This window comes from Poromitra crassiceps (assembly GCF_964638095.1).
Source record: "Poromitra crassiceps genome assembly, chromosome: 1".
Classification (NCBI taxonomy): Eukaryota; Metazoa; Chordata; class Actinopteri; order Beryciformes; family Melamphaidae; genus Poromitra; species Poromitra crassiceps.
In genome coordinates, this window is record NC_139623.1 from 97,012,626 (window position 1) to 97,028,658 (window position 16,033).

The window sequence follows — 16,033 nt, forward strand, 5'->3', positions numbered from 1 at the left end:
TCTGCTCTTCTCACAGGTGATCTGAAACCTGGAGATGCAGTCCTTCTCTCTCTGCGCAGCCGCTCTTTCTGAAAGACCACGAGAGAAAATGTCAGCGTTAAAGTGTAACTAACCCCCAACACACACAAGATTTCAGAGTGATTTAAGAGTTCATCTTAAAGGATGGCTTTACTGATTATCAACTCACTTTGTATCATTATAATGCCATTAATATAAGCAAATGGGAAGTGTTTACCTTCGCTATATGTTTTCCACACGGAGAGCTCCCATTTCCTCTTCTGGCAAAACGCCCCGCTGTGACGCGTTTTATGTCACAACGCGCCATAACGCAACTGCGGGAGCTCTGCTCGAGACGTGGAATCTGCTCCAAGGGCTGTCGATTCGGCTTCCAGGGCGGCTGTTATTGTTTATTTTTATTTTTTAAGTATGTGCATGGAGAATCACATTGAGAGCCTTAACGAGCCTTAATGACTTGCAGCTGGCGGGGCGGAGTTTCTGCAAGCCGGACAAATGGAGGATATTTCTTCGTGGAGAACATATAGCGAAGGTAAACACTGCCCATCTGCTTATATTAACATTATAATAACACAAAGTGCGTTGATAATCGGTAAAGCCATACTTTAAGTACATGGGACAGAGAGGCCTGACCTTAGGGGTGTTGGGAGTAGACTGAGAGCCCTGAAGTCCGGCTCTGTTGTGGTCAGCTGGGTTCAGCGAGCCCCGGAACGGCGACCTGTGAGGGCTGCAGGGCGCTGCGTGTCGACAGACAGCATGCATATCAAGACCAGATGATGAATAACAAGTGAAAAAGAGATATTAACACAGAATCTAGGGGGCATGCCTGTGCTGCACCCAACTGTAACCTACAGACTCATTTCTGCAATCAAAGTCAGTTGGCTAGTACACAAAGACAGTTTAAATAGTACAGCTTGTGATAAAGTCTGCTGCATTTAAAGCCAAAATCTTGAATATCAGTTGGCCATATGTTATATTTGGATATATGTCATATATAGAATGTTGAAAAAGTCAATGTCTATTTCAATTGACCAATTTAACCAAAATGCAAGAAAGCATATGAAGACCAATCTAGTAGTGGAGATGCACCACGCTGCAATAGCAGATACAAAAAAATAATAATACTACAGCAAACATAAGCTATTTTGTTGTTTTTCATCATAGGCTACTTTGTGTATTTCATTGTGCAACAGTAAAACACTGCACGATTACTTTTATTAACATCAAATCCCAATCGGCTACTTTGTCCCTGTGGACTTCTCAAATTGGAAAATAAAGAAAGGGACACTGATCTCCCAATACAAGGCATGGCTGGTCATACTGGGAAACTGAGCAAACCCCAAAAGTCTTGGCCTCCACTGTCTTTAGACTAGCAGCATGATTGTTTTGGCTTACAATCAGATATGAGAGGGTGTGTGGATAAGTCAAAGTCCAATCATTAGTGTTGTTACTAATTACCGTAATCATTAGACACCTTCACCCAGTCCCATGTTAGCTGTGACTTATTGACTGCCAAGCATTTATAGCAGAGCAGAGTCTGTACGCTTCCCTGCGGTGTGGTGCAACGCCAGCATGCCAGCACACACTAATCCCGGATCCTGTTCACAACATGTAGCCATTTTTCTCCTGGCCCACCCAAAACACCAACACAATATACACAGACCTTCACACAGACTCACAATCACAAAAGCCAAGACCCTAAACACAAAACACATAGTACAACTCCAAAAACAGAACATTATTTACATCCTGGAGGAATACTGCCATGCCATCTCTTGCCACTCCATCTGTATCTCAGCATCTCTGAAGAGTTACCTCAGTGGGATAGCTGCGTCTCTGTGTATTTTAGTGCACATATTTCTATAGAAGGTCATGTTATGATGAATCTGAATGAAACTGTTCTGGGGATCCACAGTCAGCACCACGTAGTTACTTCTATTTTAAAAACCAAATCTAAAAATGATACATCTAACGCATCTATAAAGCACAAAAAGCTATCTCAATGCATTGTTTTCAAGTGCTTTTGACCAAATGTCAGTTTGCAGTCATTGACACAAAGAGAGGGGAATAATAGCCCTGCAGATCCCCAGGGCAGCTAATCCTGGAGCTTGACTGCTGTGAAATGGATATGGACATGCACATAATGAAAGTGACAATTCTCTACCGAAAGGAAATATGACACATTATCGCGTTAAGATGGCGTGGTGGGTGTTGGAGGAGTGGTGGGGACCTCGAACAGCTGTGAAACAAAGAGTGCAAAGCAATGAAAATATCTTCCCACCAGCAAGACTCAGGCTATGAAATAGCTGCGGCCTGTGTATTTCCTTATTGTCCTCTTTTTCTTCCATGGTGGTCCGCTTGCATGTGCAGTGTCATACTGCAGAGTTGGCCTCTACAAGAAAGGGAAGAACGAAGGTCCCTCCAGGACATTAGGATGATGAAAATGATGTAGCAGGGCTCTGCCTAAAATGAGGTTAGATTATAATTAGACCAGCATTTCCGGGTGGAGGAAGACTATTTAAAATAGAGATGTTAGTTGTACATGTCGGCAACACACTATATAGGCTGCAGAAGGATTAGAGTGACATCTGCAAATTGATTAAAGTGCGTGAACATCCCCCTCTCTCCACAGTGTGTTGCTCTCTCAGTCTTTCTTGTCTGAGTAAAACAAGACTGCTACCACATCAAATCCACTGCAGTAGAGTGCAAACACACAGCACACACTGACGACTAGCGCATACAGTACACACACAAAGACACATCATACAGTACACACACAAAGACACATCATACAGTACACACACAAAGACACATCATACAGTACACACACAAAGACACATCATACAGTACACACACAAAGACACATCACATTTCACACCAGACAACCATTACAAATTCAACCACAGAGCAGCTTGCTCTTCCCACACACAATGCACTTTTTGTTTCATTCAATCTGCATGCATTACGGGACACGCACACATTTGCCTTTGGTTTGAGTTGAAACGTCAGCCCGTTCAAAGGCAAATGAGCACGGTGATCTGGGATGAACAAGAGGGGAGATATTGGGGAGGGGAGATATTGGGGAGGGGACTTGTCTTTACCAGATTCGCTGGCAGCAGGAAGGGGGGAGGCAATGCCATGGGGAAAGGCGGAGGCAGCAGAGAAAGGGAGTGGGGCATTCTCACTGTCACCTATAGGGGGCGGGCGGAGCAGAGCAGAGCAGACACAGCACAGCGTTATGAACAGTTTACCTGAGGACTTCCTCATCCAACTGTGGAGACCGGGACTGGATTTTACATACCAGCAGGGATGTAGTGATGTAAACTAACTTAAACTCACTGTACGCACTTAGTTTGAGTCTAGTTAGTAGGTCAGTCTGATGTAAATTAAGAGTATACAACAGTATAGTAAGTAGAATCAACTCAGTTATATGAAAAAAATAAACCACTCAAAGAAAATAAAACACACTTTTTATTATTCGACATCATTTTAAGAATTTATTAAATGTTTGGTACCGGTATAAAGGTATTGATGATTCTCTGCATTAGAGCTACAACAATTAGTCGATTGATTGATCAATCGATTGATCGACAGATTACTCGCCAACTATTTATAATCGATTAGTCGTTTAGACTAATTTTTAATGGGGAAAAATAAAAAAATTCTCTCATTCCAGATTGTGAATATTTTCTGGTTTCTTTAGTCTTCTATGACAGTAAACTGATTATGTTTGGGTTGTGGACTGTTGGTCAGGACAAAAGAAGACATTTGAGGATGCCATCTTGGGCTTTAGGGAAAAAAGTGACATAGTAACATTTTTCACCATTTTGTGACATTTTATTGAACAAACGACTAATCGATTAGTCGAGAAAATAATTGACAGTTTTATCGATAATGAAAATAATGGTTAGTTGCAGCCCTACTCTGCATTATTTTGATCATCTACTGGAGTTCATAACTGGTCTACCCTGTAGTAGTTTACTGCTACATCGCTACATTCCAGTGTGGGTATGTAATCGCATCCCATCTCTGTGGAAAACCAGGAAGCCACACGCATTTATGCAGCCATGTTTCTCAGCAGCCAGGCTGCAGGCAATGATCAGGCCAAGAGAAAGGCTCTCTTTAACACACACACACACACACACACACACACACACACACACACACACACACACACACACACACACACACACACACACACACGCACACACACACGCACGCACACACACACATACACACACACACACACACACTTACTCACTGTATCTCACAGCCAGTGTTGGGGGTAACTCGTTACAAAAGTAACATATTACATGTAATATATTACTTTTAGCAGTAACTCAGTAATATAACTTATTACTTATAGGATTTCAGTAATATTATACCAGTTACTTTGGCAAGTAACTCAAGTTACAAATTGAGTTACATTTTATTAAATCAAAGCACATATTTAAAAAAGATACAATAATTTCCTAATCAAACTGTGTGTTTTTATGCAAATAACTACTATAGATGACAATAACAAAGGAAAATAATAACATTTAGAATTTTGGATTGTTTACACTGCGACTTGAAGGCAGTTTTTGGGCAATTTTTTGGGATGGTTCCGGGGCAGCGATGTCATTCTGCTGCTGCTGTTGTTTTGGTAAAAGTAATGCAAAAGTAGTGTAATAAGTAACAGGTTACTCTACACAGACAGTAATATTGTAAAGTAACTTATTACTTTCAAATGAAAGTAACTAGTAATATGTAGTATATTACATTTTAACTTGCCCAACACTGCTCACAGCAATATATCAAAATGCAATCCTTCTGAAGAGAACAGACACGTTTTATTACCATTTCCTGCTGATGCTCAGTTTCTCATTAGCCATCTGTCACACACACACACACACACACACACACACACACACACACACACACACACACACACACACACACACACGATCTTCGTCCATGCACTTTGTTATCATTCACACAATGTCTACATCTCCTCATACCGCCTTCTCTCCTACAAACTCTAAACTCTATTCCTACCTGCTCCTGCAGCACACCCCCTGCTCCAGCGTTTGGCCCTCTGCTCCAGCTGAAGGCTGCGTTCCAGTGAGCGCTTCATCAGGGCCTCTAGCCGCTCCTTCACAGTACAACATAGATAGTGTTAAAAAGGACAGACATTTAAAAATAGGAAGCATTATAACAATAAGAAATACTGTAGTAAGATCATAGAAAAGATAAAAAGAGATAAAATAATAGCGCAATAAAAGGTAAAATACTGCAATTAAACAACTGGGATAACAATTGAGTAAGAGCGATAAGATAGTTTAGATTCAATGGTGTTCCCTTTTAAAGCCCCCTGTATTGAAACATGTCACCTCACCACTTGGTTTGTTTACCTTAGTATAAGATCATTTAAAATGTGTCTTTGTTCTTGCTCATAAGTGTATTGTGTGAACCTTTCATCATAACATGGGATTTTCATAATATGAGAAAGGCTGGGCAGGTTGGGCAGGCTGGGCAGGCTGCTGGGCAGGTTGCTGAGGCTGTGCAGGTTGTGAAAGGTTAATTTGCAATTCTAATGTTTGTTAACACTGGAGTTTGTTTACACTGCTATATTTTGATTTGCAATGGATTAAGTTAAGTTAAAAAAAGATATTTTCCATTTATGCCAACCTATTCAAGAACATACATGAATTCCAACTCCTCAACACTAGCATCACTGAAAACATGCACACCCATGCATGCAAATTACAGAGACCTACTCTGTGTGCACCTATTTAATGATGGAGAACAACTCCCATCCTCTGACGACACTGTGACAGCCCTGGAGAGCTCCCTCACCACTAACAGACTAGTTCATCCAAAGTGTGTGAGGGAGCGTTTTCACTGTGACAGCCCTGGAGAGCTCCTTCACCACTAACAGACTAGTCCATCCAAAGTGTGTGAGGGAGCGTTTTCACTGTGACAGCCCTGGAGAGCTCCTTCACCACTAACAGACTAGTCCATCCAAAGTGTGTGAGGGAGCGTTTTCACTGTGACAGCCCTGGAGAGCTCCTTCACCACTAACAGACTAATCCATCCAAAGTGTGTGAGGGAGCGTTTTCACTGTGACAGCCCTGGAGAGCTCCCTCACCACTAACAGACTAGTCCATCCAAAGTGTGTGAGGGAGCGTTTTCACTGTGACAGCCCTGGAGAGCTCCTTCACCACTAACAGACTAGTCCATCCAAAGTGTGTGAGGGAGCGTTTTCACTGTGACAGCCCTGGAGAGCTCCTTCACCACTAACAGACTAGTCCATCCAAAGTGTGTAAGGGAGCGTTTTCACTGTGACAGCCCTGGAGAGCTCCTTCACCACTAACAGACTAGTCCATCCAAAGTGTGTGAGGGAGCGTTTTCGCACTTTTCTGAGTTCTTTCCTCCCAGCGGCTGTCAGACTTTTTAATTCTGTACACTCCTGAGTGAACAACGGTTTAAATTGCTGCTCTCATTTGGCTCAATTGGCTACTAAATGCACTTTTATCCAGCACATTTTAATGTAATTCTTTACTTTTTTATGCAATTTTTACTTGTGTAATTGCTATATTCTGTTTTTACTGTTGTTGACTATACGTGCTATTATGTTGTTGTCTCTTTTTTAACCCTGTCCACTTGCTGCTGTAGCACTGAAATTTCCCCTTGTGGGACAAATAAAGGATTATCTTATCTTATCTTATCTTAAATGGAAAATAACCTACACTTAATTATAACTTCAAATCAAATCAAACTTAAACTTGACTGACTCGCTCTTCCTCAAGCTGCTGCCTCCTCTTCTCCTCCACAGCAGCTCTGCGGAGGTCCTCTTTCTGTCTATGCTCCTCGAGGCGTCTCCAGCGCTCCTCCACTGTGCGCTCGTACTGCAGCCTCGCTCTGCGCTCCTTCTCTCTGATCAGCTGCTCCCTTGCCGCTGAGAAAGACAATTAACATTAGCAGGTTTTATGGATAAATTAAGTGGGACAACTACTGTTTTTGCCAGTATGTTATTCAGCTAATTCTCAACTCACAATTACAACAACTTATCTGTGTTACAATGATTTCCATCTTGAATTTCAATCCATACACAAGAAATCACAAAGATACAAATCCCTGTGATGAAGAGGCAGTCCTCGAGCTACAAGATCACCAGTGAATGGGAGACCTACTACTGTGGACAGCTCTGGTAACGTGACATACTCTAAAGTGACACAGCTTACCTTATCAGGAAACCAGTGAACTCGAAAGGAATTCCCTACTAGCTAGTGAACGCTTCCATAAGCAATTTCAATTACAGGGAAATGTGTAATGGAAAAAGCAATCTTCCAAGGCAACTGCACTGAAAAATAGCCAGAGCAGCAGCAGTAAGTTATGGGCCATCAGCGGGCCTATAAAGGATAGCATGACACCACAGGTTTTTACAGACATGGACGGTTCAGCAAGGACCTAAGGGAAATACTGCAGCCTCTGTATGTGCTTGCCCCTACATTACATTTACATTACGTCATTTGGCAGACGCTTTTATCCAAAGCCACTTACAATAAAACATTTTGTCAACAATAGAGAAATCAACTATGCAACATAATCTATGACAGCTACAACTCTTGAAGGAATAGAGTGATACGTTTTTTTTGAGCGAGAGAGAAAGATGTTAGTTCAAGAAGGGTCCAGGTGGAGCCTGAAAAGGTGTGTTTTAAAGTCCCTGGAAACCAGATTTTTTTTTTATTATTATTTAGCATTTTGAGTTCATCACATCACAGGAACCTATGTTAATAAGCCACCAGCCAAATTTGAACGATGATGAACGTCGCAAAGTATATAAATTTAGGTTTGACAGTCATGGCAAAAGTCATGAGAATCAATTCGATTTTACAGTGTATTTTCTCCCGCGGACTGTGTGGGCGTATCCCGTCTGCAGCAGGGGAAATTTCCCTCTCTCTCTCTCTCGGAGGAGACCTGCTGGAGGAGACCTGCTCGGAGGAGACCTCTCTCTCCGTTAACGGAAAGAGAGAGAGAGGAGAGAGAGAGAGAAGGAAAGAGAGATGGAGTGTGTGTGTGTGTGTGTGTGTTCACGCGTTGCTCGGCGCATAGCTTACTGACAGAGAGGAAGAGATCTCTGCCGCTGCGAGTGCACAGCGCTACTGTGTGTGTGTCAATGTGTGTGTGCGCGCGTGCGTGCATGCGTGTGTGTGATTCGATTAAATCTTATGACGTGATAAGATCATGCATTTTAGCACCGCGCGCACCGCTCTCTTCAATGAGGAAATGGAAATCCAGACCTTGTAGAAAAGTGTCGATTTTTGGGGTTAGGGTTGAAAGTAATGTCAACTACTTCCTGAGGCACACAATTACTCACATAAGACCCTAAATTTAATAGTTAGAAGGAGGATTTTGTGGATTTTGGTTTCCAGGGACTTTAAGTTTTTGCCGAAAGATTGGCAGTGAAGCGGCCGTCCTGACCATAGCTCATTCCACCATTGCGGTGCCGGGATGAGCGACTTTTGAGCCCCCGTAGCGAAGGAGGGGCGAGGCGTCCTGCAGTGGTGGAGCAGCGGAGGGAGCGGTGAGAGGTTTGGAACCTGACCATAGATTGCAGGTACAGAGAGTAGCTCTGTCTTACCAAGATTGAGCTTGAGGTGGTGGGCAGACATCCAGTAACCGATGTCTTTGAGGCATGCAGAGATGCGAGCCTCGATTTGGGTGTCGGAGGGGGGAAAGGAAAGGAAAAGCTGGGTGTCATCGGCATAGCAGTGATAAGACTAGAACAACCGCAACGCGGACTTATGCCTCCGCATTAGTTCATTCTGGAGTCCAAATCGCCATTTGAGGCAAATTGGAAGAGATTCCGTCAAGGCGCTCCTGTGATGTTGCGTTACAGAGCTTGGAAATTGGGTGTGTGAGAGGTCACAGTGAGCGTGAACTTTGACCACCAAAATGTAATCAGTTCATCCTTGAGTCCAAGTCGATGTTTGAGACAAGTTTGATTAAATTCCGTCAAGGCATTCCTGAGATATCGCGTTAACAAGCTTGAAAATGGCGTTCGAGAGCTCACCTTGACCTTTGACCTTTGACCACCAAAATCTAATCAGTTCATCCTTGAGTCCAAGTCGATGTTTGAGACAAGTTTGATTAAATTCCGTCATGGCATTCCTGAGATATCACGTTAACAAGCTTGAAAATGGCGTTTGAGAGGTCACAGTGACCTTGACCTTTGACTTTTGACCACCAAAATGTAATCAGTTCATCCTTGAGTCTAAGTAGATGTTTGAGGCAAATTTGATGAAATTCCGTCAAGGTATTCATGAGATATCGCGTTAACAAGCTGGAAAATGGCATTTGAGAGGTCACAGTGACCTTGACCTTTGACCACCAAAATCTAATCAGTTCATCCTTGAGTCCAAGTCGATGTTTGAGACAAGTTTGATTAAATTCCGTCAAGGCAGTCCTGAGATATCGCGTTAACAAGCTTGAAAATGGCGTTCGAGAGGTCACAGTGACCTTGACCTTTGACCTTTGAGCACCAAAATCTAATCAGTTCATATTTGAGTCCAAGTCGATGTTTGAGACAAGTTTGATTAAATTCGGTCAAGGCAGTCCTGAGATATCGCGTTAACAAGCTTGAAAATGGCGTTTGAGAGGTCACAGTGACCTTGACCTTTGACCTTTGACCACCAAAATCTAATCAGTTCATCTTTGAGTCCAAGTCGATGTTTGAGACAAGTTTGATTAAATTCCGTCAAGGCATTCCTGAGATATCGCGTTAACAAGCTTGAAAATGGCGTTCGAGAGGTCACAGTGACCTTGACCTTTGACCTTTGACCACCAAAATCTAATCTAAGTCTAAGTCGATGTTTGAGGCAAATTTGATGAAATTCCGTCCAGGCGTTCCTCAGATATCGCGTTAACGAACCTCGTACGGACGTACGGACGGACAACCCGGATCCATAATGCCTCCGGCCTGGCTATCGCCGGCGGAGGCATAAAAAGCCATGAGATGAGATCACATGGCCAAGAGATCTGATATAGAGAAGGAAAAGCAGGGGACACCGGTGATAGGGCAGGATCTGGAGAGGGATCCTCTCCATAAGACCCGGTATGAGCAGTTAGAGAGATAGGAAGCAAACCAGGAGTGTTCAGAACCTGAGATGCCGAGGTCAGACAGAATGGAGAGAAGGATTTGGTGGTTGACTGTATCGAAAGCAGCAGACAGGTCAAGGAGGACAAGGACAGAGGAGAGGGATGAGGCTTTAGCAGTGTGAAGGGCCTCTGTGACTGCAAGAAGAGCTGTCTCAGTCTCAGTGGAGTGAGAAGCCTTGAAACCGGACTGCAGAGGGTCCAGGAGGTCATTCTGGGAGAGCTAGAGAGAAAGTTGGTCAGACGCTGCTCGTTCGAGGGTTTTGGAAAGGATTGAGAGAAGAGAGACAGGTCTGTAGTTGTGAATAGCAGTAGGGTCAAGGGGGGGTTTCTTAAGCAGAGACTTGACTCTAGCAGTCTTTAGAGCAGGCGGAACAAGACCTGAGGGCAGAGAGGAGTTGATGCGAGTCGTGAGGAAGGGGGGGTATGTCAGGTGAGATGGCAAGCATAAAGGAGTCAATGTAAAAGTTCAAACAAAGCTTATATGGGTTTGCAAAGTCAGCCTCTCACCACTTGTAAATGTGCCAACATTTGTCAAAAACAACAAAACAAGTCATTGGCCTACCCAGGCTTCTCTCCCTCTCCTCGCGTCTCTCTTTGGCTAAACGCATCCTGTCATCTGTCTTCATGTAGCCTTCCATATCTGAAAGAGAGAGAGCGCGGTGAGAGATCAAAAGGCAGTGACACCGGAGGCAGTGTAGCCAAACAACATGGGCAAGACATGCATCTTCAGTAAAGGTAGTGGTATGACCGCCACACTTACATGGTTTACCTGTGTGGTTGTTATTGATGCTAGTTGGCAAGTGTAAAGGGGATGGATGCCCATTTGGCTGCGGCTTCCTCTCTGTGTTGGATGGAGCTGACATCACCGAATGTGAAGGAGAGAAAGCACACTCAGCTTGAGCTGAAGACAAATGACATCAGCATCACAGCATTAACCTGCAGTACTGCTGTGTTGCCAGCAGGGGGAAACAGTTGAATGTCTTCAGCTCTGTGTGAGGCTGCACTACATCCATCCAAGGTTGAAAGCACACTGTGTTGCAAAATGCCACGCAGCCCATGCCAAGGACAAACTGCAGCAATATGCGGAGGGGTTGAAGGAATTGCCCTTGGTATGATAGTCACCGGATATATGCTGAATGTCTCTTTCTGTTATCGTCGCTGTGTAGCTTTGGCTATGGTCCCTGTGGCTGCACAAAGCCCGATAACAGTGCAGCCATATGCAGCCGATATGCAATACAATCCCATATTATGTTACAATATGTATGCAATAAGCAATAATCAAATGCATCATTGTATAGTAAGAGTGCTTTTCATCCAGATGAAGTCACTGTGAAGGAGTGTGTGAAGGAGTGAGTTGTGAGGCACAAGCTGGAGGGGGTTACTCACTAGTTCTTCCACCAGATGCTACTCGGGCTGGAGAGCTTTGACCATTGCTGGGAGATTTCTTCTCCGAAAGTAGATTGATTGATGGTGGTGCCATCGCTTCACCTAAGAGAGAAAACAAATGTTTTCATATTAATATCACCAATTCATACATTAATACAATTCAGACATCAGTTGTAGATGATGTATGAATGGATTATTTTTGTTGATACGGCCAAAAAACGATGCCGTGAATGTGCACAACTCACATTTGAAACCTACACATACAGTATCACATATCAACTCATATACTGTAATAAACAGAAAAATAGCTAATGTAGAGAAAGTAGCCTATGTATAGGGCTTGCCTTGGAGACGAGGATTATGGAGTTGCACAATTATGCAGACATAAATGGCCAAAAATAAAATAAACAAATGTCTTAATCCATGTGTTAATGAATTCCTTAATACATAAAAAAAAAAAACTTGGACGATGTTCTGCAAAGAATTGTATCACAAATTGAAATAAATTAATAAGATTGAATGATGATAATGGGGGGTTATAAAATTGTTTTAGCCACTGATGCCTATTGTAGTCAATTAATTTAGGTGAGCAATTAATATTAGTTCTCAATAATACACTACAGGGCCTATTAATATACAAGGCACATTATTATTGCTCTCCCACCTAACCCTTACAGTCTATAAAATCAGGCACCAAATATAAGACCAACTGACAACATATAAGGGGGGAAAAGGACAATAAAAAAGTGTTGTTTTTTTTGCATGTAGGGCTATATTGTTGGTGTAATCTAACTTAGAAAGAGTCTCTCACCTACCATGTGAAACACAGTAGCCTCATTAAATTTCACAAATTCACTGGATAGAGTTGTGCAACTAAATTGCCTTGCTTCGTTTGATGAAGTGAATTACTCTCTTTGCAGTCAGGACTGGCAGACAAGATTGAATCCCTCTTACTGTGTATTGGCTGATGTAGAAAAAGCTTTGCAAGTCCTTTCCTGATCTACTGATTTAAGATTTTCTTAACTGAAAAAATGCTAAACATAGGCTAATGCTAAACATAAGCCAAATCAACCACTTTTCACTTTATCTTGTAAAAATCTGTTATTTTGTGTCTTGTGCTTTGTTTCGCTGTGTTTGTCGTACATAATTATGTTCTGTATAGTTGATTGTTGATCAGTTAGATCTAGGTAAGCTGATTCTCTGTAAAGTCTATTGAGACATGCTCATGTGATAAAATATTATGAATACAAATAACTTGTCTATTTCAGTGATCTCTTTCATTTCCACATTCCACTTATGGATTATTCTTATGGCTCATTTCCACCACATATAACAGCACAGTACAGCTCCACTCTATCTGGTATTACTCGGCTCTACTTGATATAGACTCTGTTTCCATAGCAAGTTTACTTGCCTCCGCCCACACCTGGTCATCATAGCGACCGCATATCTGCCATCCGCCCATTGCCGAAGTAGGCTATAAGTATAACGTTAAAATGAAATCAATACACAGAACTTTTAAACTGATTATGAAATACTGGTGCCTCTAAATGACCTACAGTGTACATGGGCAAATGTGACAATCGGCTAGGAGAATGGATATCACTTTGTTGTTACTCAAACTCACATGCATGCACTGCGCGGGGACGGGAGAGGCGCTACGAGGAGAACCCCAGCGGCAGCTCAACAGGCAAGACCGCGGCTTCGCCTGCGGCCTAGCGGAGCCAACTACAAAGGGCTTCCCGAGGAGCGCATGTTAAAGCTGAGCAAGGAGATCGCTTTTATTTCACCAGCGCCGAAGGCAGCAACACAAAAGACTGATGGAAATAACATAACAGAAGAGAAGGTAAGCCCCCACTAAACTGGTATGCAGCGCTGCATTGACAGTCAGTAGGATAGACAGTAAACACGATTCTGCCTGACCAATCAGTCGTCTACAATGTTTTCACGTCACCGTATGAACCCGGCTTCGCAGAATAGAACCCCGACGAGGCAGGTACTAAAAGTAGCACGACTCAGCCCTAAATCAAACCGGGCTGGGCCGGTTTTTAACGGTGGGATGAGACCATTTATCGAGTCGAGCGGAGCGGGACCGCGTTACTAGCTGCGGTGGAATTGGGCCATAATTATCTGTACCTGGTCTGTTATTGTACCTTATGTTACTCCTTAAACAAAACAAAAAATTGTTGACTAAGAATTGTGTATAAATACATGCTCAAATAAACACAAAAATAAACAGAGAAAACAAACTATACTGAGATACTGTAAGTATTGTGGATTGTTAGATTGTTATGGTGTGGGGTGCATTAAGAATTCACATACCCTATAATATTTATATGCCTAGGACCGTTCATTGGGTCAATCTGTTCACAGATTCAAAATCTGTGAACAATAAACAATGTTCTCACAGACACAGCAGAATGCTGACAATTAACTGAAACAGATTTTTTTTGCACTTATTTGTCAGAGCGTTGTTTAATATACAGTATGTTGCAACATAATCAGTGTAAATCAAACAAAATTGCTTGAAAATAACCCCATGTCCCATCATAGGCACATTGCATCTCTCCCCAATACCAAAATCTACTCTCTCATTTCTGCCAATAAAGCAGGCTATGGTTCACTAATACAAACCTAACCACTGCTGTCTATGGGAATAAGATAATTGAATATTAATATTCAGTGTTGTAGCACCTTTCAGGGAAGGATGGGGGGGGGGTGACATCAAGTCAAAGCCAGACTTCAGTAGAAAATGTCCATCTTCATCCTGTGATGAAGCAGTTCCACCCTGATGGAAGTGGTCTCTATGCATGACACAATGCTAACCCTAACCCAGGGCACAAGTGATCACAGAATGGTTTGATGAACATGATGTAATCCTCAGGCCCTGTGCCACAGCCCTCTCAGTCAAATCTAGCCTCAGTAACCTCCCGAGTCTGTCCCAACACATCTGAACTGTCGCGTCATCAGCAAAAACGACAGCATGAGCATTTTGCTTTGGAGTGACTCTTTTATGAGAACATTTAATCACACCTTGCCAATGTGGGCTGTATGCAGAAACACCCAAAGAGGCATCAAAGCTCTCTAGTTTAGCAATTGATCACTTCATTCATACAAATAAGCAATAGCCATTTTAGGTTTATTTTAAAACAGAAAAAAAATCCGTTATTATGGCTTTTAGAGCATCATATGAGCCTCGGTATCCAGTGGAAACAACAGCAGCATAGGGAGCTTTGGGCAGACAGTACAGAGCACTGCCCTCTGAGCACAGGCTAAAGTACTACATCAAAGCCAAATGGTAGTTGCGTCATTTGTGAATCTGCCATGAAGCGCACTCCACGCCTACAACACAGAGCCCGACAGCATACAACAGTATTATCTGTAGCCTTGCAACGGGGTTCCATTGAGCATACCTGTTATTACAGCAGGCGTTGGATGGACTGTCTTCGCCATGGTTCGTTGTCACCGGCGGATTGCACCCAAATGAATGGGAGCGCTGTCACCCAAAACACTCTCTGCAGCAGCAGCGATTCAGTGTCAATCCAGCTAACGTAGGCTACCCGTTATCGCACAGGTATCCGTTTTCCACTAGCCCAGCAATATGCGCAGACCCCCTTGAAGGCCAAAAATAAACCACTCAACCAGATACTTTGAAGGTCATTTTGAACGCTAGATGATGTGAACAGAGTATCAGTTCCAGGATGGATAAAGGGATGGAGGAAAGAGACAACGCTCCTCCAGGATGATGATGCGCACAGGAACAGCTTCAGCGAACACACCACGCATCGCCTGTAGGCCCGCCCCGAGTGAAATATGAACACGTTACCGGTAGATAGAGGTGATTTAGCCTATTGTCAAAGTCCCTGCTCTGCTCTTATTATAATGCAGACCTGGCTACTGCGAGTCTGACCACGTGAGACTAGCGAGTCCTCATCCACATCCAACCAAAGCCTCAGTAGTGTTGCTGCATTGCATTGGGTGGTAAAGCGTTAATCAATAGCCTACGTCAGAGATTCTCAACATGGGGTCCAGGGACCACCTGGGGTCATCTTGATGTGGTTCCAGGGGGCCCCCAGCAAACTGGTGAATAGTTAAACATTAACATAATTAGTCATAAGAAGTGAACACAATTAGACAATATAGAAGCATGCCTATTTGGTCATAGTTTCACTGTTATCTAGCCATTAGCCTACAATGATAGACATTCTCTGATTTGGGTCCAAGAGACAATCTCATCAAATGGGGGTCGGTGACCCTAATAAGGTCCTCCTTGATAAAGATTAATTCGATTTTCCATATTACAAGACCGAGAGTGAAGTTGAACAACCCAAAACTGTATAATTTTTTTCCTCCTCCACACAGGCTTTAGCTGAGAAATAGCATTAAGCCTATAGCTGGTTCTCAGGGAAGCTCTCGTTAATTTTGCCGAGGAACACAAAACACAAGAACATTTGACAAAACGCTATTTTGGTAGTAAAGTTAAGCCAAT

At 43.0% G+C, this 16,033-nt stretch overlaps 1 protein-coding gene across 1 annotated transcript in view; it reads right to left on the reverse strand.

The window, feature by feature from the left end:
* Nucleotides 1–14,991, reverse strand: part of map7d2a (MAP7 domain containing 2a) — a gene marked incomplete at its 3' end in the record, with an annotated part of 19,845 nt that extends 4,854 nt beyond the window's left edge. The window contains exons 1-9 of the mRNA XM_083631928.1: nucleotides 14,958–14,991; nucleotides 11,545–11,646; nucleotides 10,928–11,014; nucleotides 10,721–10,798; nucleotides 6,792–6,955; nucleotides 5,053–5,149; nucleotides 3,117–3,206; nucleotides 649–752; nucleotides 1–68 (exon numbers count right to left, since the gene is read on the reverse strand). The exon at nucleotides 1–68 is cut by the window's left edge and continues 48 nt beyond it. Coding sequence (XP_083488054.1) covers nucleotides 1–68; nucleotides 649–752; nucleotides 3,117–3,206; nucleotides 5,053–5,149; nucleotides 6,792–6,955; nucleotides 10,721–10,798; nucleotides 10,928–11,014; nucleotides 11,545–11,638 — 782 coding nt within the window. The 5' untranslated portion in view covers nucleotides 11,639–11,646; nucleotides 14,958–14,991. The remainder of the gene's footprint in view (nucleotides 69–648; nucleotides 753–3,116; nucleotides 3,207–5,052; nucleotides 5,150–6,791; nucleotides 6,956–10,720; nucleotides 10,799–10,927; nucleotides 11,015–11,544; nucleotides 11,647–14,957) is intronic.
* Nucleotides 14,992–16,033: the final 1,042 nt, after the last annotated feature.